The sequence below is a fragment of the Hipposideros armiger genome, unplaced genomic scaffold (assembly GCF_001890085.2).
Source record: "Hipposideros armiger isolate ML-2016 unplaced genomic scaffold, ASM189008v1 scaffold_307, whole genome shotgun sequence".
Classification (NCBI taxonomy): domain Eukaryota; kingdom Metazoa; phylum Chordata; class Mammalia; order Chiroptera; family Hipposideridae; genus Hipposideros; species Hipposideros armiger.
Genome location: NW_017731657.1, coordinates 1,697,823 through 1,720,492, shown reverse-complemented (window position 1 = coordinate 1,720,492; position 22,670 = coordinate 1,697,823). Strand labels below are relative to the sequence as shown.

Sequence of the window (22,670 nt, the reverse complement as noted above, 5' to 3'; positions counted from 1 at the left end):
GAGGCACATCAGTCGCCGGCTTCTGGACGGCTGCTCACTGCGGCTGCTGGCCGCTCGCGCTGGCTGCTGACTACACACGGTAGCCCATGGCAACCCACTGCCACAGGGGCTGCAGCCTACGCCGTCACCGGCGACTCACAGCAGCCCAGCTCCAGGTTGAGCTGTTGTTCAGCATCTTAGCTGAAGAGGGCAGTGTCACTGGCCCTCATATGTGGGATCCGAACCGGGGCCCTCTGGCGTCCCAAGCCAGTTCTTAACCATTGCGCCACTCGGCCGGCCCCTAATAAAAATCTTTAAAAAAATTTTTTTAAAGAATATAATTGGCAACCTCAAAAATGCTGCGTAGGTATAGTTATAGAAGTGGAAGTCAACTACATGGAATTAAGCAGGGAACAGGTGGTAAGAAAATTGAGGCAATACACTATAGTCGTATGAATCTGTCAGTGAAACAAGAGAAACAGTATTACAGCTACAGTGGGCTCAACAGGAAGATGTGAAGGTTTCTTTCAAGTCAAGAAGATCTACACTTTTGAAGAAGAGGATCCAGAGTTTCTTCCGATAATGGTGGATGTGGTGCTGTGATTCTTTGGTAGAAATTGACATAGATTATGGCAAGTGTACTTATTGTGAAGATAGATATCTGCAAAGAGAGAATGAGTGCTTTTCCACATAAAAATCTAAAATGGACAATAAAAGAAAAACAAGATTCCTAGTTATATATTTCCTTTCCCATATTTCTGGAAAAACAGGTTTAGATGAAAGACACATGAAATATTTTTTAATTTGTTTTTTATTGTGTAATAAACATTTTTTAATTAGTTTCAGCTGTACAACACAGTGCAATAGTTATACTTTTTATTCCTCAAAATGACAACCCTCCTCCCCCAATCCGCCGCCCCACTTCCCCCCATATCATACATATCTATAACAATTCTCTTGACTCCACTCCCACACTATACTCCACATCCCGTAACTATATATATATTCACTTATAGTTGACATACAATATTATACAACATCAGCTTCAGGTGTACAGTGCAGTGCACATGGAATGTTTTTTACCTTTAGATTCATTCTATTGGCGTTATCTTAAAAAGAAGTGGTTGTTTTTGTCACCACCACAAAGAATAAAATGACACAAATATTATGTTATCTGCTGTTCCTTACAATACCTTTAGGAACTAATCTTTCAGCTTTTAACAACAGCCACTGCTTCTAAGGCTGCTGTTTCAGTAAAACAAGCATGAACCTAAGCTCATTTCATTGGCTGCTGGGCCTGCATTTTCCCAGCCCTAATTGTAACAAAAGGGCACAGCGACACAAAAACTACAGTGTTTTCTTATTCTTGAAATACTAACGTCTTTCTCCATGCTTGCATCTGATCTCATTTAGTTTAAGCCTAGGCTGTATCATGAAGACTGTTTAGGAAGTTATTCGGAATTAGGGGGTTTTGAACAGATTTCACATCATAATCTCATTCGTTATTAAATTCACTACCCTGAATCTTTAAGGGTTATTCTATCTCACTCGCCATTTTATAGTTCTTTGTGTCTTCCACTTGGCACTTTGTGTCCGCGGCACCATACTCTGGACAAAGTAGGCACCTAGTGTTGATCCTGTACTGCAGCGCGTGCACGCTGCCTTAAAGCAGTCACAAAGTCCTGTGGCAGCAAATAGTTACAGCGCTTCCATTGGGGGTGGAGAAATCCCTGAAGATTGTTAAGTAGAGGAACTGAGAGCTTCTTGAGGGCAGGGGCAGTCTTTTTCAGCATGGTCTCTCCAGCACTAGATTCAGTCCTGTACACAATGGATATCAATAATGCTGAAAGAACGAACAAACAACAGGCTCGGTGGGATCATTAAATTCAACCCTATTCTTCTGCAAACATGCGCATCCGAATGCCATCCAGGCGTCAGAGAGCAACTGGGCACCGGTGCAACAAGATGACGAAACTGTGGGTTCTCATTTCACAGATTTTGTAATTCTTTGCTACAATTTCCATATTTCCTCTTAAAACAAAAAGGGGGATTTGAGCTGTTTCTGCTCTTGGTTCTCAGGGACTTAACTACAAACGCGCAGCACTGCTGCGGTGCCGCGGCGCGCCGCTCGCAGCCAACACGACGCTCCCTGGGGAGCACCGAGCCAAGCTCCCGGCGCGCCCCGCGGCTGTTCCGCGGCGACCCTGAAGGGGTCGCTGTTCCCCCGATGAGCTCGGTAAAAGCCCCGCCCCGCGGACGGCGCCCGCTTCCTCCGTTGCGGCTCCGGCCCCACAGGGTCAGAACGCCAGTCCGTTCGTCTCCTGCTCGCCCACCGCGGCGACCGCGACGTTAGCGGCCACCCTCGGGGCAGGACAGGCCCTACGTCTCGGCCGCCGCCGCCCGTCCGGCGCGGAGACGTTCGTTCTTTCCCCCCCTCGCCCCGCCCACTCGCTCCCCCTCGACGGAAACGACAGCTGCGGCGGCGGGGCTGGCGCCGCCTCCCTCCACCTACCACGTCTGCCCCCGCCGCTCCCGCCCGGCGCCCCAGCCCGGCCACGGCGCCTCCGCCTCCCGGCTAGGTCAGCCGGCAGCTCCGCCCGGCTGCCGCCCAGGATGAACATCATGGACTTCAATGTGAAGAAGTTGGCGGCTGACGCGGGCACCTTCCTCAGCCGTGCTGTACAGGTACTGGGGCTGGGGGGTGGCGGGGACCCGCGGGGACGAGGCGGGGACGTGGGAGCGCCCAGCCCGAGGCGGCGGCGCCCTCCGCACCGTCTCGCTGACCGCTCGGCAGGCGAGCTGCGGCCGGAGGCCCGGGTGATGGGCGCGGCCTGGTGCCCCTCCAGGCCTGGGCGGCCGTTTTTTGTCCCCCCCCCCCCCCCGCCCAACCGCCGCTCCCCGGAAAGTGAGGCGGGGTGGGGACAGGGCCTGGAGTTTCCTCCCGCCCCTGGAGGACACCTTGAGTTCGGCCTGGAGCCCGGGCACAGCACCGCCCGCCTTTCTGACCCCACGACGCGGGTGCTCGTGTGACCTCCCTCCTGGGGCGGGCGGAGGCCTTGCGAGTCCCGCGGGGCAGCGGCGAGACAGACTGTTCTTACAGCACCACCCCCACTCGCCTTTCCTCTCTTTCGCCCTCGCGGCCGAGTCGAAGAAGGAAGTTTGTTTTTTTGTTTGGTTTTTTTTTTTCCCCCCCCTTTTCCTGCCCTTCAACCCAAAGAGCTGCCAACACAGTTCCTTCCAGCCCTGTCTCCCCATGAAAGGACGGCCCCCGGGCTTGGCAGTCAGCGGGAGAAATGGAGACCGCCTGTTGGCGTCCAGACTTTGCCAAGGCCAAGGGGAAACAAGGAGTTTGGGGCTTCCCACTCGGTCTCAAAATGGGAAGCACCGGCGGCAGGGGAAGGAGAGCGAGAAGGGAGGTTTACGTTGAGCCTGTAGTCACAGCGTCATGTTCCCAACATACTTTAAGGGGCCAAGTGAACCATCTCGCGCGGTACTCCACAATCAAGGAAATGTCAGTAATGGGGAACTTCGACAGTTTTCTCCATCACCCACGTTATGTCAACTCAGTTAAATCTATGAACAGACGTAAATTTCACCACCACATGGGTTATAAACAATCTCGTGTTTTCAGTTGACGACATAGTCGCAGTAGCAACAGCGTTCTCTTTTGGAAAGAGAAAACACAACTAGTTTTCTAATCCGCATGTCAAGTTGATACTGAAATGTAAAACAGTTGTATTGCTTCACTACTTTCCATTTTCTCCTTTACCCCAATTTTGTTGGCGTAGTCCATCTCACATTGCACTATTCTTGGCAAAAGAAGGACAGAACTAGAACAAGAGACTAGCGGCCTGTGTTTTGAAAAAACTGTCATACGTTTCGCTAGACATTTAATGAATTATCTCTAGTCCACTCGTAAGTTTGCCAGATAGATGTTATTAACCCCCTTTTATATAGAAGGAAGCAGCCTCAGAGAGGTTAAGTAACTTGCTTAACTTGCATGGCTAGTAAATAGCCAAGTGCTTTCTGACCTACTATTTATTGCAAGCCGCTTCTCCCTTTCCAGATAAACACTGCAGGTTTAGAATATATAAAATAATAGAGTGTTACAGCCTTAGAGAGACCTTAAAGATCATCTGCAGTCTAAGCATTTCAGTAACACTTAAGCAAGTAACAATTAAGAAAAGGGAAATTCCTTCTAGGTCTTCGTTTCCAAGTTTTAAAATCTGCATGGTGAGGCTAGCAGCCTTAACCCTCTTCTATTAAAATATAAGATATATTGTAAAGACGTTGAACCTTATTGTTAAAATAATTTCTAGATTTAAATTAGCCTACTTCTAATAGTTCCGAGACAGGTACAAGAAGAATGAGTGTATGAGGGTCTGAAATTAATTTTGATTTGTGAGACTTAATGTTGACAGCAAAAGAGTCAGAGCCTTTGGTATTGCTATAGTGCTGATTCCCTATGATTCTAGATGCTGAATGCAGATTCCACACTATATAATGCCTCTTTTAAATACAGTTAGACACATTTTCAGGTATATAATCCACACTGCTTAAACAGGACACATACTAGAATTTTATTTAGATTCTCAATAGACTCGATTTTTAAAACCTCTCACAAGCTCTCACAAGATGTACTGCTTCCCAAATGAATTATAATTACTCATTGTTCCAAATTCTTTAGGAAAACGTTTTTAAATCCTGTCCTAATCTGTGAGCTGTCAAATAATTTTCAGTCTTAAAAACTTAAGTGTCTACTTCATGTCTGCTTGTCCCTAGTATTTTGGATATTGGTGATACCGCAGTGAATAAAATCAACAAAACATCTGTCCTCCCAGAGCTTACAGTCTATCAGAAGATGAACTAATAAATACATCAGGTGGTGATGGAGAAAAAGGCCAGAGGGATAGGTTAATGGCACAGGTGGCAGTTGTTGCCATGTTGTATAGACATGATGATTAGGGCAAGCCTTTCTAATAGGATCAAATTCAAGGTGACCTCAAGGAAGTCAGAGTTCACAGTTTTTTGGGTTTTTTTGTTTTTTTGGAGGAAAAGCATTTTAGGCAGAAGGAACAAGTGCAAAAAGACCCTGAGATTGCAGGGGTACTATGCAGACCAGTTAGGGAGCTGTGGCCATAGGACAGGCAAAATTTGACTTCATAAGAGTGATAGCAGGGAAGGTTCAGAATCCACTCAGTATTGCTCGTTAGATTGACTCTGGGGTTTGAGAGGAAGATGAGTCAAGGATGACTCCGAGATGTTGACATGAGCCATTTACTAAGAAGGGAAAAAATTCAGGAAGAACAGGCTCCTTTAATATGTATTTTTATATTAAGTCTGTATCTGTTAGAGATACATTCTGAAACATGTATAAACTATTCATGTCTGAGAACTGCTTTAATATATTTCAGAAGAAAAAAGAGGGGTAGTTGAAACAACATTGGCAGAATGTTCATAGTTGAAGCTAGGTTATGGGTTCATGAGGTTTCATTGTACTATTATACTTTTGTATATGTTTGTCATTTTCCACAATACTATTTTTTAATAAAATATGTTAGGGGGAGAAAAAGATTCCAAAATGTAACGTGAAATTTGGAATGCTGTGTGGTAATTTTCAACAAAACACTGCTTTTTCTTTTCAGTATTTAGTCAATAACTGAATTCCCACTCTAAATTGAGTTGACATCAGTATAGTGCCAAAGTGCCAAGTTTCATGCTAAGAATAACATAAGAGCTATGCCAGTTCCTCATTATAAGTAATAAGAACAATAAGAATGGAATTCAGCGTTCACATTTCTAAATAACAATTTCTATTCAAATTATACCTTAAGGAATAGAACATTCTTCAGTTGGCCAATTGCTATACATTTTTATATTTTTAAACATTTTAAGTTAGATATTTTTATTTTAAACATTAAGTTAAAAATTAAACATGTTCCCTATTTTAAAAAAGTAAAATCAAACTATTAAAGCATGTAAATGGATCTCATCACTCCACTCTCACCCTTCTAAAATTTATTTATATTCCTTGGTACTTTAAAAAAAAAAAAAGAATGTTGGGCCGGCCGAGTGGCGCATTGGTTAAGAGCTGACTTGGGACACCAGAGGGCCCCGGTTCGGATCCTACATATGAGGGCCAGTGACACTGCCCTCCACAGCTAAGATGCTGAACAACAGCTCAACTTGGAGCTGGGCTGCCATGAGTCTCTGGGAATGGCGTAGGCTACAGCCCCTGCTGCAGTGGGTTGCCATGGGCTACTGTGTGTAGCCAGCAGCTGCAGTGAACGGCCATCCAGAAGCCAGTGACTGATCTGACTCGCCCGGGAAGAGCGCAATGATGGTGCCAACTTGGGCCAGTGAAGCAACGTCCTCCACAACTAGACTGAAGACCAAAAGGACAGCAACTTGTCTGTTCCCCTTCCCCCAATTCCCCAGAACTGTTCCCATCCCCCAATTCCCCAATAAAAATCTTTAAAAAAAAAATGTTAAGGTAAAATATATAAATAACTTGGATTATCCATTACTTAACAGTCCATTGAGATGCTTTTGTTGTTCTTAACTCCCTCAAAACAATAGAATACAAAAGCATCAGGCAATTTATCCTTGATCAGTTGTTCCTTTATTAGTCTTAAAAGCCATTTGTGTAGTCCTTAGAATCTGTCTGTAGTTGAGCATTAAATACTCCCTCTGGCCTTGTCTTTTTTCTCACTTAACATATAAACACTGTTCTTATCAAATTATTTTTTAATTTCAAAAATATCTTGTACTTGTCCAACTCTAGACTTTTGTTCATAAGCTAAACTCATCTTGAATGCCCTCTGCCGCCTCTGTGTAGTCTTTCCTTCCCTCATAATACAATTTCAAGTCCATCTCAGACCACAGAAGCTTGGTGTGAAATCCTGTGTCATTTTTCAATTCTGTATGATTGTGTGGCTTTTTCTTCTAATGAGTTGTTATGTAAGGTCCCTTGGAGCTCTAAAATTCTGTTACTCGATGGTTTTCACATCTCTAATAAGATCGAATATCCTAAGGAATCAACTCATATTCCCTTCTCACAACATTTTTTATGCCATTTTAGCCAGGCTAGGTAGTATCCATGAGCAAATTTCACTCTTTGAATCATTTAGCATGTTAAATAATTTTGTTATTTTTATTAATATTTTTCTAACATTGTATTTGCTGACCTTGAAATTGATTGATGCCAGTCTAAAATATTGAACTGTTTAATTCAACCTGTATTTATTGAGTACCTGCTAGGTGCTTGGCATTGAAGGCTACTAAGATGAATGAGGCCTACTTGCTGTCCTCAAGGACTTCATAGCCTAGTCCTAGTTTGTCATAATTAACTATTAGTAAATATCCATTTTGTGAATTATTAATTTTCTTTGTTTTATAAATCTTTCAAGTGGCCACATTTTTAATTCAGAATTGATATTGAAGCAAAACTTTGCTCACCATCTTTAAAATAAGTGTAAATGTTCTTAAAAATATATTGTCAAATTACATTACTTAGAGAGAGAGTTTATTTTAAATTTCTAACATTTTCTTTGAACTGACTACTAAAGTTACACTATAAACTTCATGACTGCCAGCTATTTCCTGAAGAGGATATTCTTTAAAATTTAGTTTCAAGCTTGGCCTTGATCTCCCATTTAATTTAGCAAGCATTAATGGTGTGTCTAAGCTGGAGATGTAAAGATGACTATTATGCCACCCTTAACTAGCTCCTGTCAGGTGCTATCTGGGTGGAATTTCAACTTGGCCAAATATTCTTCAAGCCCTCCTGAAACCCTATTTCCTTTATAGAATTTAAACTACAAATAACTTCACCATGTCTCTCAAATTCTGATAAATAAAACATGTCACATTCAAGTCCATATGTTTTCTCATTATGTAAAAACTGTGTATTTAGTGTTACCCCAAGCTATTCACATCCATTGATGCTATTGACGTTAATTCAGTAAACACTAGATAGAAGATGGTTTATTAACCTGGTGTTAAAATAATCATGTATGAGCTTAGAACAGTGGTTCTCAGTCTTAGCTGCGCTTTAAAATTACCGGAGGAATCTTTACAGGCTACACCCCAGTCCAATTAAATTAGAATCCTTAGGGTTAGATTTGACGTAAAAGGGGATTTTTGAACGCTCCCCCAAATAATTCCAAAGAGCAGCCAAAATTGACAACCAGTTGAGAAGGATCTGCTTTAAAGTTTACTGGTATGTTGTATTCAGAATTTGTTACACATTTTCCCCCAAGAAGTTTGTTACTTTTAAAATATTACTTTACCCAAAGAATTGATGCTTAGAATTTATATCAAATAGAAGTCTTTAATCACACAATCTTTTTTACTTGTAGTGAGCTTTCTAGTAAGGCAGGGCATGGCATCTGGGCTCATTATTTCATACTGTAGGCTATATTCCTATCCTGTAGTAAAGAAAGGATTACAATGCCTGGCATAATGTGGCTGACTCAAAGTCAGTCCTTTCCTTAAAGCAGTATTTAGAGAAAATTTATAAAGAGAGAGGATTAAACTTTCTGTTCTCATGTCATTTTACTGTGTTACTAATGAAATATTAGAAAGAATTATACATCAAATACATTTTAGAGAACACTGGATTAGGATTTCCATGACTTATTTGCATTCTGACTTTCAATATAGGTTTCACAAATATTTTTAATGATTAAATGATACTGCTGTACATTCATTAAAATGCATGCTTAAAATTAACTTTAGTTTCTAATTAACATCTATTATCAAGAAGCTACAAAGTCAGCAATGATTTTGGAATTAAAGATGTTGAAAACAAATTTTTAAGAGTAAAATTCAAAATTTTTGGTAATCAGGAAAGGGATCTTTTTTAAAAAAAGAAAGAATTGATAGGCCTTTTGTCCTTCAGTACTGTTATTATAATTCTATGTTTGTGTTTAGGCAGTATTGTTAAGATCATAAAAGCCTTGAGGGCAAGAACATGTCATATGCTGATCATACAGTAGAAGAAAATACGTACTATATTCTCCATCAATATTTTTATTAATAATTTAAACCTTAATTTACTTTATATAACATCATTTTCTGCAGTAGATGCATTTTTAAAAATGTTTTAGAGAAAAATACGTGATTAAATATTGTACTATATCTTAACAAGTTGTACCTTCTGATTAACAATGGAAAAAATTCTGAAGAGCCCCCCCACAATGATAAAATCGTGGGAAATATACCTTTTACAATTATACATTTAAATAATAAAATTTAAATTTACAATTTCAACTTAAGTATATAACATTAGCAATAGTCTATGTCTCCTCCCACCCTTGTTTTTGTTCATTCTACATAGGGTTAAGGTTAGGTTATCCTTAATTTGATGATTATTCATTATCATGTAGGAAGCAGATGTGGACTGTAGGATACAGCTGACCAGAGTGCATGAACAAAGACACAGGGCAAGGACGCACAGAATATGTTTTGATAATGGTGATAAAAAGTGTTAATTTTTGGAAATCAAGTATTTACTAGAAGGGTAGGTAGTATAGTGTAAAAAGACTATGATTCAAATACGTAGCTGTGAGATTGAATCTCAACTGACCTTGGGGAAAATGTTTAACCTTTTGAGCTTCAACTTCTTCATCACTAAGAGAATGATTTTTACCTATATAACAGGTTTTTTTTGAGAGTTTGATATAAAATGCACGGCTTAGTATATGGCATTTTCCAACATATACTAAGCCCTGACACTGTTAAGAATGCAGAGGTATGAGAAAGGTCTTATAAATGGTTTTATTGATGGGGGGAAAAAACATTAAAAAAATAGAGGATAAAATGACCATATATAACATACTGAAATGTGAAGCACAAATGTAGGTAGAGTAAAAAAATTACAACTGTTTTCACTCTCAGACAGTATAACGAAACATCACAAAGAATTTACTACTGGTACTTAAATACATTGTCCATGTGGGCCTTTCTACAGAAGCGCTGTTTTCTAAACAAGTTCTCTATAATAGCTCACTCATACTTAAGCATTCCTTATTGTTTTTTTGTTTTTATCCTTCTGAACTAAAATAGTAAAAACCTACTATGTTTGTTTGTAGAATCTTACTTTGTAAGTCAGCTTACATATTTTATTGCTCAAACTCATGCAAATAAATGACTTGTTACAAATATTCATCCTTGCTATATTACACTTTCACACTCTTATTTGCCTTTTTTCACTAAAAAAAAAAAAAAAGTGTATTTAATGAGAGATACCTGTAGGTTAGCGTCATGAGAATCACAGAGGAAATATTATTAAATAATTAAGTAAACAGGCCTTTTGACCTGAAGATTGAAATATTTTATTTTCTAAATAATTAACTTTCTAATTGTTGGTTCTCTGAAATATTGGGAGAAGAGTTGCCCTGAAACCTAACTGTATCAGATAAACTCAGTGATTATTTCTTTAATCACTGCTTATAAACATTGTTCAGTAATTTTTAGCCCATATGTTTAATTCCAGTGTGTTTCAAAACATCTGTTAGATAAAGGTTAACATGATTTTATGTACTGAAAAAAGTAGGCCTGCAGGTTTATACTGTTTAGATAATATTTTTCATTTAGTTCTCCTATAACAGAAGCCACGTCTTCTAGCTCTCAACAGCGTTCCTTGCACAAAGACTGACCTAATAAATACTGATTTTTAAATTATAGATCTGTTGATTGTTGTATTAATCTGTTCTTGGGTATTAAATAAAATTAAGGACTTCTACCAAAAAATTAATATTTAATATGCATAAAGGTGATACTAATGATCCTCTAGAAATGCAACTAGAAGATAAATCATCAGAGGACTCTATCCTCTTCCCTTGGATCTTTATATCACTCATTTCTTATCGTTCGGTCTCAGGTTAGTTGTTACTTGCTCAGGGAGGCCATTTTTCTAACCACTGATATCTCTCAACCCTTAAACTCCTGCTCCCTCTTCCAGGCCCAGGTTGCATATCCTTCCCCACTTTAAAGCCTTCCCTGATTCTCCTGCTCCCTCCTCCCCCTGTAGAATGAATTCTTCCTTCCTCTACACTTGAATTCATTAATTCACTCAGTTAATCATTCAGTAACTCACTCAAGAAACAATAGGACCACCTATGTTGGTCCTAAATCTCTGCCATCTTTTTATCTTTCTATCATTATCAGATTATTTATGTACTTGTTTATTGTCTGTCTTCATTAAAATTTAAGCTCCTAAGAGTGGAAACCTTATCTGTTTTTCTGGTTGCTGAAACCTGCGTGCTTAGAATAGTGTCTAGCACATATGTAGGTGCTTAATAAGTATTTATGAAGGAATAAATGGAATGAACATATTGAGGTGCTAAGTGAAGAATTTTATTGGTAGAAACCATGTATACTCGTAGATGATGTTTACCGAGGTCTATGTTTTTTCCTTTTTATCCCCTGCTATTGGCTACTTTATCTGGGAGATAATCTATTGAACCATTGGAAATAGTAGACTTCAAACATGGAAAATTCTAATCTATACCTCTGTAGGAGTTGCTGTTTAGAATCTCAGGGATCAGTAGAGAAGACCAGAGTTCTCTTAAGAATGAGATTGCAGTTACCCGGCTGACCTTGGGATCAGGGTTTTGATCTTGTGCCCAATGCCTCTCCTACCCTCAGTTACAGTATACTGCAGGTTTCTGGGCTTAGGCAATAGCTTTGGAACTGCTTTTCTCAGTCCCACCCATTGGGTCAGGTCTTGGCTACAGGCCAGTCTCAAAAAGACCTAAGACTTTACAAAAACTATTAAAAATGTTATTTCTAGCCCCTAAATAAGACCTTTGGTGGGGGATTGTAACCAGAAGTCTAAGAATAACATTCTAGAGGACCTTTCAGCTAAAAGTGCTAACTGATAATCAGTTGAAAGTATTAGACGAAGAAGAAGGATGCTGGAAGAAACAGATAATAAAACTCAGAAAAATGAAGCAGCAGAACAGGGGTTGGCAAACTGCGGCTCGCGAGCCACATGCGGCTATTTGGGCACGTACATGTGGCTCTAAAGTAAAATTGAAAATAAAAATAAAACTATCAGTTTCATTTATAAAATTTTTATAGGCTATTCACATAATGGTGATTTCATTTGCTTTATGGCTCTCGAATAATTTTTAAATTGTTGTGAGGGACAGGATTGGCTCTTCCATCTCAAAAGTTTGCCGACCCCTGCAGCAGAAGATATTTTAAGAAATGAGAGAAGAAAAACAGAAAGTAAGGTGAACATTATATTTTGTTAGCCAGAAATGACTGATGAGCATAGAATTAGTGTTAGTGATATACCTCTGTTATGATGGGGGAAAGCCACATATTCTAGAAAAAAAATTAAGCCTGATAAGCAGCCTGAGTCATCATCACTTCTAGTATTTAATTGTAAGTTCCAGAATTCTCCATAAAATCGACATGGAAATCTTTTTATTTGTTACTGTAGGAACAATTCTTTCTTTCCTCAAAAACCAGCACATTCAAGATAATAAAAATAGATACTTTGAGTATGCTTAACCATGTTTTATGATCCTTAAAAGACACCTCCATAGTTTGAATAGGATATATTATAAAAGTTAGTCGACAGATCTGTTGCTGGAACATATCCTGAAGAAACAACTTAAATGATAGTTTCCCAGAACATCCCATAAAAGCCTGTCTAACTAGGTGTGATTAAAATGTCAATAATACAAAGCCACGTTAAATATAAACAGTCCTTTTTAAATTCATAATAATTACTAGGCACTGAACAAAGTGATTTACATATATACTCTTACTTGATGCTCAAAGCACTGTAAGATATGTATTGTCTCTTTTACAATAGAGTATACCTAAGAAAAAAATATTCAAAAGCTTGCTCAGGTCACACAGCACAGCAGTCAGAATATGAATTCAAATTAAACTGACTCAAAGCTCTTACTCTTTACCACTATACTAATCTACCTTTATAAGTAAGAAATATTTATATAACCTTATATATCAGGCAGTATACTAGGTTTTCTATAAAACACATACATTTTAGCAGAACTAAAGAAACGTTTTAAATGAAGATAGGGTCATAATAAGTACCACAAAGTACCATAAATTACCATAGGGGCAAAAAAAGTAGCATTCATATGCAGTGGTTTACAATTAGTTGTATGTTTGGGATTGTTTGGATTTGAGTTTTCTTTTTAATTGTTGATAGAGGTTCCTAAAATGTATTGAGGTATATTTAATTTTTTTTTATAATCGATAACAGTTCACAGAAGAAAAGCTTGGCCAAGCAGAGAAGACAGAATTGGATGCTCACTTAGAGAACCTCCTTAGCAAAGCTGAATGTACCAAAACATGGACAGAAAAAATACTGAAACAAACTGAAGTATTACTGCAGCCAAATCCAAGTAAGAAACTTTTTGTCTTTTGTCTGTCTTATTGACTAATCTTATTCTAAGGTACTGTTAGTAGGTGTTTTAATGTAAAAAAAAAAGTTTTCATGGCTATTAGAAAACAGAACTTCTTGGTTTGTGGCTTTGAGGTTTGATGGTTATTTTTTGTTTGCTTTTGGTGAAGAAGTGGGTGATAAACACTTCATTGTGTACCCTCTAACAAATTGGCAAATAATGTTTTTCAAGGCCTTTATAGAATCCTCTTGAAAACTGAATTTCAGACAGTGACTTTGAATTTTAAGTTATGAAGGGCTATGAAAATAAATTAATGTTTTTCACACAGGAGAGAATTATCCGTAAATAATTAAGGGAAAATTATATAAAAAGTTAGTTACCAGTTATTTATGTTTATGTTAAGGTTTACATTTTTACATAAATTATTCCATTTGATTTTTACACAACTCTAGAAAGTTTTTCAGATCACTCAACCCAACCTTGCAAATAAGGCGCACAATAATTGTTTATTAAGTGAAACTCACAAGTTAGTGTTTTGTCCAGTGTAGCAAAGCTAATTAGAAGTGGAACTTGAACTAGAACCAGGTATATTGACACCCATTCTTTTCACTATGAGCTTTTATATTTCAGAACTGAAGGACAAAGACAACAACGCATGCTTTCCTTCCTCTTTTCCCCAGTGTTATATTACCATGTGAATGCCATAAACTTTAGATACTAACTAAAAATTCCAAGCTTTAAATTTGGTTGCTATTACATAAACCTCAAGCACTATAAAAGAATATTAGTAATTCTGTGCCATTTTAAATTGTAGTGATCTTTTAAAATAGGCCTTTTACACTTTGAGGCCTGTTGTCTGGATACCATGTAGTGCCTCTTACTCACTTAAGCTACTTAAATATCCAGTGTAGCATAGTTAATTAGAAATATGTAGGCACCTTAAAAAAAGTATTAGACATTTTTCCTCTTGTTCTCTGCTCTACTCAGGGTTCCTCACACTCGTACGGAGCCCGTACTACAACACGTTTTTCTGAATGGCAAATTAGCTCATACATGACTGGTAAACAGGAAATGGTGTCAGTATAAAGAAGTTACAGTGGCTTGTATAATACAATTTTACATTAGCGTTTTAAGTATGAAGTAGTAACAGAATTATTTTTGTTTTTTGTTTGTGCTCTGGTAATAAATTTACGTACATTTTAAGTGGTCAAACCAAACCTTCTTTTCCTGTAAAAGCCTACTATTTTTAGTGTATGATTTTTCAGAACCTAGAATTTTTCAGAAATATATATATTGAGTTATAGCAGAATTGTTTACATATTTTTAAACGTTTTATTATGACATACTGAAATGAAACATTTATTTAAAATATAAGAAATGTTTTATTAACTGAATGAAATCAACATGGGGTTCAACTTTAAACTTTTTACCAGATAGTGAGAAAGCAGCAAAGCTAATCACTTGCACTGTCAGAAAATGAAATTCTGAAATTTAGGTAGCATCTTCTAAGTGATTGTTTTGAACAAACTCATTTTGGTTTTAACTAATGGTTTTAAATTCCTGCTTAAAAATCCCTATGTGCACCAGAGACTACCACAAAAGCCAGTATTATTCCAACAGCCTATTTCATGTATTATAATGAACATTTTTGCCAATTCCGGAAGTGTTACTGGTTCATCTCATTTTTTAAATTTTCAGTGCACTGTGTGCAACTTTCACTTGTGGCGGAATTATGTGAGGTGCTCAGAAGGAATCTATTTAACTTAGCTTCTTTGGGGATTGTAATTTTAATTTCTATTTAATTATTGTTTCTGTAAACTTGGACTTTTTCTCATTTGTCTCTGATATACCTCATTGTTAGGCAGTATTGTAAATGTAAATTCTTACATATTATACTAACAAAGGACTTATTCAGATTTTACTGATTTTTTTCCTTTTCATTTATGTTCTCTAATTGCCTTTAACCTTTTGTCTTGTATTTTAAACTTATTTTAATGACGAAATATTTTGAGTAAACACATGCTCAGAGACATCTGTATACTTTAATCATATTAAATAAAATTAAGCCAAGGCGTCATATTGCTACTCTCTGTCTATAGACTATTCGAAGCCTGGATTGCTCTATTCTTTATAAAGCCCTGTGCCTTTATTATAGACTCTAGGAGAAGAGAGCTTGCAAGCAAGCAAAAGCGCGAAAAAGGTGTCAGAAGTATGTCACTCTTTGGTTCTGGATACCTTATATCCATATTTTCATAGCTGTAAATTCCTGATTTTGAAAATATGAACCTGTATTGAAAGTTAAAAGTTAGACATTATATGAGTGGGGCAAAAGCATCTTCACTATTAATACCAACCTTTTTCTGGAACATAGAATTCCATAAAATACTCATGTAATAGTTCTACTTTATTTTAAAATATTTTTGTTCCAAAATATTTTATCATATTTCTAAAATATGTTTCTTAGAGCTGTATAATACTCTAACATGTAAATAAGAAATTTATATATTAATATATGTACTTGAAAGCATGCTAATTTCATGTTTATTTTACAGGGCAATAAACAGCTAGTAGTAGAACAAAACAGTCTCTTAAATAGTTTTGCTTTTTTTGAAATCATTGGTAATTTTAAAACTTTCTCCTAGATGCCAGGATAGAGGAATTTGTTTATGAGAAGCTGGATAGAAAAGCTCCAAGTCGCATAAATAACCCAGAACTTTTGGGGCAATATATGATCGATGCAGGGACTGAGTTTGGCCCAGGAACAGCTTATGGTAAGCGAAAGGCAAAAAGACCTGTTTAGAAATGTCTTCACTTTTAGATTTTTACTATGTAGAGACAACATTTAGTAGAATCAATTTTAAGTTCAAACTTTTTATGTTAAAATCTTGGATGAAGTGAGAATTATAACTAACCAAAATATGTACAGTTCAATTTAATATTTAATATATGTAAGTACGTATTGTTCTGAGAATTTACATGATCTTGTAGGTAAAAGGTTAAATGCATTCTTCACCTGTACTCCCATTGACTCTTGTAAACGCCTCTGTTGTACTTCGTAATGACATATTGCAGTTTTTGTTTATATATGCCTCCTCTAGTAGATACCTAGTATGTTTTATTCATATATATATATATATATATATATATGTAGGGTTGTCGGAAAAGTCATGATGTATTTTTTCTGTTTTTTGTTGCAAAAATGCATTATGACTTTCCGACAACCCAATATTAAGCTTTCTTAAGGCTTACTTATTTCTGTAGGAAAGTACCTGGTACATATTAAGTGTTTGAACAAATCACTAGTGCTCTCATTACACAATAATGTCAGTACCACAAAAATGTTCACAAGGTTATCTCTGGAGGTTTGGATTACATTTCATTTCTATTCATATAGTGTAATTTTTTTATAATCATATCTTACAGTTATGCCAGCTTTGTTAGTTGCTATATTGACTTTTTTAATGTATAACTGAAGCTCATTATACATCATTATCCTTCAAATCTAATTTTCTCAGAACATAGACTATTTCAGATTTCTGTAGCTTCTTTTCCTATTTATGTCTAATAATTTTCTTAAGACTTCTGCAAGAAATTGGTCCTTATTTGGGTATGAAATGGTAGGTAAATTAAATGATTTTCTATAAATAGTCCTGATTTATGAAAAGCTCATAAATTCTGAGACTAAATGAATTTAAACTTTAGTAGTCCCCTTTATGTCAGAAGGAAATAACCTAAATACTGTGTAATGAATGCCATTAATCCATTGACTGGCTTTTAGATATACAACTTTGAAACTTTTACATTGTGTTCTTCAAAATATAATTTTTTTCAGAAGTTGGAAAATGCTTAAAATTTCTATAGTTTTATTTCTAAATTTTAACTATTAATTTTAGAAAAACTTGATACATTAAACAGGGTTTTTGGAGGGTTTTTTTGGTATTTTGCCTGCTTGTGCCAGACACAATTAGATGCTGGAGTCATAAGGTACATGAAGGAGACCCAGCCTTGGCTTCACCAGACTGAAGGCCTAGTGGAGCATGAACATTTGAAAGACTTATGAATTTTTTCCTTTTTTAATCCGCTTAATCTGTTTGCATCTCTAATATGTCCATTCAATTGGAATTGGGCTTTGTGAATCTATTTATTAGTAATTGATAATAGCTGACAAGTATTCCAGGCATTGGGCTAAGCACTATACAATATAAGTATTATTTCAGTAAATCCTTACTTACAATGTAAATTTTGTTATCTCCATTTTAAAGATAAAAAAGCTGAGTCTTAAGAAAGATTACATAATTCATCCATGATCACACAGCTAGTAATTCAAATGTAGATCTGTATCTAGAAATTGAGCTCTTAACTACTATGTTATATTATTACCTTTCTTACCAGTCACATCTAATCTCATCCTAACAAGAAGGCATTAAAATCCACAGAACTAAAGCTTAGTAGTTCCTTTTCTTTGTGGTTTTTTTCTTTAACTCTATATTCCACAGTACTTGTCCTGGATTTCTTTTTAACTTAAAATCACAAATATATACTGTTATTTATAGAAACTTGAGATAAGTGCATAAAGTAGAAACAGAAGACAAATTTACTTGATCTACTTAATAAAATATTTAAGCATTATAATTTTATAACCACATCTACACTATTTGAGCTGTGACCATAAATACTTTTTAGTATTTTGTATCCTCTCTTGTCCCTTAGGTAGAATTAGTACAATTAACTTTAAGGAGTTCATCTTTGTCATTTTTATTTAGATATTCATAATCTTAAATTTGTTTTTAAAATAAAACTACCTTAACTACTGTTAATTCTATTTAATTTTTACTTACGTAAACAAGTGACAACTAACTTGAAAGTAGATCAACTTGCTGATTTATCTTAACATGATTCTGTTTTCTGACATTACCAGACAATGGTAAAAAGAAACTTTTTTCCTTTGCAGGTAATGCTCTTATTAAATGTGGAGAAACACAAAAACGAATTGGAACTGCAGACAGAGAGCTAATTCAAACATCAGCCTTAAATTTTCTAACTCCTTTAAGAAACTTTATAGAAGGAGACTACAAAACAATTGCTGTGAGTTGGAAAGCGTTTCTTTTTTTTAAAGTAAAATATTTAGATGTAACAGTTTGTTTTTTAGTTTGGGGTTTTTTAAAAAGATTTTCTTGGGGAATTGGGGGAGGGGAACAGTGCTGGGGAATCGGGGGAAGGGGAACAGAGAAGTTGCTGTTGTTTTGTTCTTCAGTCTAGTTGCTTCACTGGCCCATGTTGGTATTATGATTGTGCTCTTCCCGGCTGAGGCAGATCGGTGGCCGGCCTCTAGACGGCCGCTCACAGTGGCTCACAGCAGCTCACTCTGGCTGCCGGCCACACTCAGTAGCTTATGGCAGCCCACTGCAGCAGGCGCTGCAGCCTACGCTGTTGCCGGCAACTCACGGCAGCCCAGCTCCAGGTCGAGCTGCTGCTCACCATCTTAGCTGTAGAGGGCAGTGTCACTGGCCCTCATGTGGGATCCAAACCGGAGCCCTGCAGCTCAGAGCTGGCGTCCCAAGCCAGCTCTTAACCAACGCGCCACTTGGCCGGCCCTAGATAAAATAGTTTTTAATTTGCTCTCTTCATGACTGTAGATGTAACAGATTAGAAAATTTTTAAATATTGAGCTAAGTACATATTCAGCAGAACACAAAGCTAACCAAAATAAAGGACTATTGATGATACAGGCTCCCTTTTTGTGACCCTGTAATGTTATTGAGATACTCTTACATCTATATTTGTTCATTACCAGCACTAAAATCTATAGAGAGTTTCCTGAAATGATTATAAAAATATGGCACAAAACATCACCATAGTATAGTCATGTAACTTATTTAAACTGGGAGCCAGAAACTTAATTATTAGAAGCTATATTTCTGGCTATTAGACTTCTTGTCTTTTTGCATCCCTTAAAAGTCCATTATCTTCTTTTCACACAACTATGTTTTATTGCTGAAGAATAAGAAATATTCTTGTATAAATATTTTCACTTTCCCAAACCTCATCTATTAGTCTGTTATTTTTTAGTTTAATTTCTTTTTTAAGTGATGAACAGTGGCGATGTAGGTGGCTTTTTTTTTCACAATTATTGCAAGATTGCTCTTTATTTTTAAATACTGCTTCAAACTCATAATTTGCAGATTTCTTATTGTAAAATATGATAGAAAATGTGTTTACAGTGAATTTGTCTCTGGGTAAAAAGTATTTGGCCTGAGACAAAGTTGAAATGTAATTTAAAAGGTATTAGATTTTCAATAGGATGAAATTTTGATATAAGAAATCTGTCTAAGGATTAATAAAGCAAACAGTGAATTCTTATGATCTTAGAAGCTTGAAGTTCCCATGAGGAATTCTAAGATAACATACTAATGTTTATTCGTTATTTGTTCTATAAATTTGAAATTCCATTTTGGAGTAGTATAGTTGCTTTCATTGCTCTGGCACATAACATCACATAGGGTATGAAGGAGCTTTACCTTAGGCACTTTCTAGATAAACTGTAATAGTTAGAAAAAGTTTCTAAAACTGGGGTGCAATGACATTTGGGGCCGAGTAATTCTGTGTGGGAGCTATACTGCGTTGTAGAATGTTTAGCAGCATCCCTGGCTTCTACCCAGTGGATGCTAATATCATCCCTTCCCAGTTCTGACAATCAAGAATATATTGCCATATGTTTCCTGCAGTGCAAAATCACAACTTTGAAACTAGTATTCCTTTGTTTGTACCATAACCTGCCATCTTTCCTAGATATCCAGAATGTCTCAAAATCATTTTAAAATTGAAAACAGTAAGAAAAGGGAATCAGGTATCTGAATGGTCACTTCATAGCCAATTTTGTAATTATAGAGCTTTGTTTATCAGATGATTCGTGTATTTAATGGAAAATAATACTTTAATGTGTATGCCCTTACTGGATTTTAACATCATCAGCTTTTATAATTTTCTTTTCTTAAACTTACAGAAAGAAAGGAAACTACTACAAAATAAGAGACTGGATTTGGATGCTGCAAAAACCAGACTAAAAAAGGCAAAAGCTGCAGAAACTAGAGCTTCAGTAAGTAGTGTTTTTTAATAGAAAAACATTTTTGGTTAATCACTTTTAGACTTGTAAAATATTTAACTCATATATGATGCACACCACAGCCTGTCGTTAAGACTAGAATATGACTTTAGAGTATTATTTTTGTATTTTTAAACAAACATCAGAACTGAATACATCCAGATCAGTGCAAAATAGTCATATTAAGAGGCAATATTCTTATTTTGCTAATAGCTATACCTATTGCTAAAAAACAATATTACAATATAAAAGCTCCTCAAACTGTGTCATCTTTAAATATCCTCAATGGTGATGGCAAATACATTAGATTTATTATATTTGAAATATAAAAACAAATAGTTAAGATGAGAATGAACAAGTTTGAGAATGCTGTTTGTGGCTTAAACAGCATTTAAGCCATGTGTGACTGACTCCCTTTCGACATATGACTTAAAGTGACTAAAGGAGTTGTCACCAAGCATAGTACCAAAACACTCAAACAGTGGCAGCATGGACTGACAAGTGGATAAGTAAAGTGTAGTATATTTTTCATAAAATCAACCTCAAAATAACCTTTAAAACTAAGTGGGTATATATTAAATATAGTTATTCAGTGATTTTATATATATATATATATATATATATATATATACACACACACACACATATATAAAATTTTCTTAAAAGGTTTAATTTATAAGCTTCTTAATCTAATATTTATACTGTTTATATCTCCATTCTGAAGTTTGAAGAGATTAATCAGATATAAGCAAGTCTGATTTTATTAGAGAAAGCTAATAAGCTAATTCTTAATTTGAGCTAAGAGATGCGTTTTGTTCAGAGGCATGACATACCCACTGCCTTGACTGTTCCCAACTCACTGCCTCTACCATCATCAAGAATCATTGCCTTAAAGGAGCATATTAGCACAATGCTGGTAGAAGTCTAGTGTGGCTCTCTTGTTTTGGGAAAGAAAAGGTTGAGACTTGGTTTTGAATAAAATTCAAAACTGGTAACTTGGTGTTGGACAGTGATGTCTTACGAGATTACCCCAATACCTTATATGAGCAAAATAAATTACTTCCTTCCAGATGGTTCCCCTTTTGGAGATTCTGTATTAGCTTCTACAGAAGAAGAGCTATCTTTGGCAAGACATTAATTACAAATGCACTATTTCACCTCAAAATATATCATGACATCATTATCAAGAACAGCCTAATAACTTCCTTAACCAGGCTTTTTGCAGAATAAGAACTTTACAATTGAACACTGTAGGTGGCAAGAGATTTAGGATATTCGTTTCTAGTTGCTAATAATAAATTTATATAGTAAAATATAAATAGGTTTTTAACATACTAATTTTATAATTAGGAAAAATGTTAAGATAAATTAGGATCATTTGGAAATAAATGTTTGAACTACGACAGAATCTCTATTCAAAATGCCTACCTGTGTCCAATGATGATTATGGATTAAGAATACTGTTGTCAATGATACTATATATAGAGAATCCCAAAGACTCCACCAAAAAACTGTTAGAACTGATAAATGAATTTAGTAAGGTAGCAGGATACAAAATTAATATTCAGAAATTAGTTGCATTGTATACACCAATAATAATTACCGGAGGAAGAAATCAGGAAATCAATCCCGTTTAAATTGCTTCAAAAACAATAAAATATCTAGGAATAAATTCAGCCAAAGAAGTAAAAGACCTGTACTCAGAAAATTACAAGACACTGAAGAGAGAAATCAAAGAAGATACAAATAAATGAAAATACGTACCATGTTCATGGATAGGAAGAATTAATATAATTAAAATGTCAGTACTACCTAAGGCAATATATAGATTCAATGCAATTCCTATCAAACTACCAAGGACATTTTTCTCAGAAATAGAACATATAATCCTAAAATTTATATGGAATCATAAAATACCCCAAATAGCCACAGCAATGTTGAAAAATAAGAACAAAGTGGGAGGTATCACGCTACCGGACATCAAATCATACTGCAAGGCTACAGTAATCAAAACAGTATGGTGCTGGCATAAAAACAGACACATAGACCAATGGAACAGAATAGAGAGCCCAGAAATAAACCCATCCATATACAGTCATTTAATTTATGACAATGGAAGCAAGAATTTGCATGGAGATAGTCTATTTAATAAATGGTGCTGGGAAAATTGGACTGACACGTGCAAAAAAATGAAAATG

At 36.2% G+C, this 22,670-nt stretch overlaps 1 protein-coding gene across 3 annotated transcripts in view; it reads left to right on the top strand.

Annotated features, from left to right (window-relative positions):
- The first annotated feature begins 2,296 nt into the window (after positions 1-2,296).
- SH3GLB1 (SH3 domain containing GRB2 like, endophilin B1) overlaps positions 2,297-22,670 on the top strand; it is a 41,620-nt gene continuing 21,246 nt past the window's right edge. The window contains exons 1-5 of one of the 3 annotated variants that reach the window (XM_019659921.1): positions 2,297-2,664; positions 13,229-13,370; positions 16,013-16,141; positions 18,322-18,455; positions 20,374-20,466. In XM_019659921.1, coding sequence (XP_019515466.1) covers positions 2,593-2,664; positions 13,229-13,370; positions 16,013-16,141; positions 18,322-18,455; positions 20,374-20,466 — 570 coding nt within the window. In that variant the 5' untranslated portion in view covers positions 2,297-2,592. The remainder of the gene's footprint in view (positions 2,665-13,228; positions 13,371-16,012; positions 16,142-18,321; positions 18,456-20,373; positions 20,467-22,670) is intronic. The other 2 variants (XM_019659919.1, XM_019659920.1) reach the window with 2 other exon arrangements.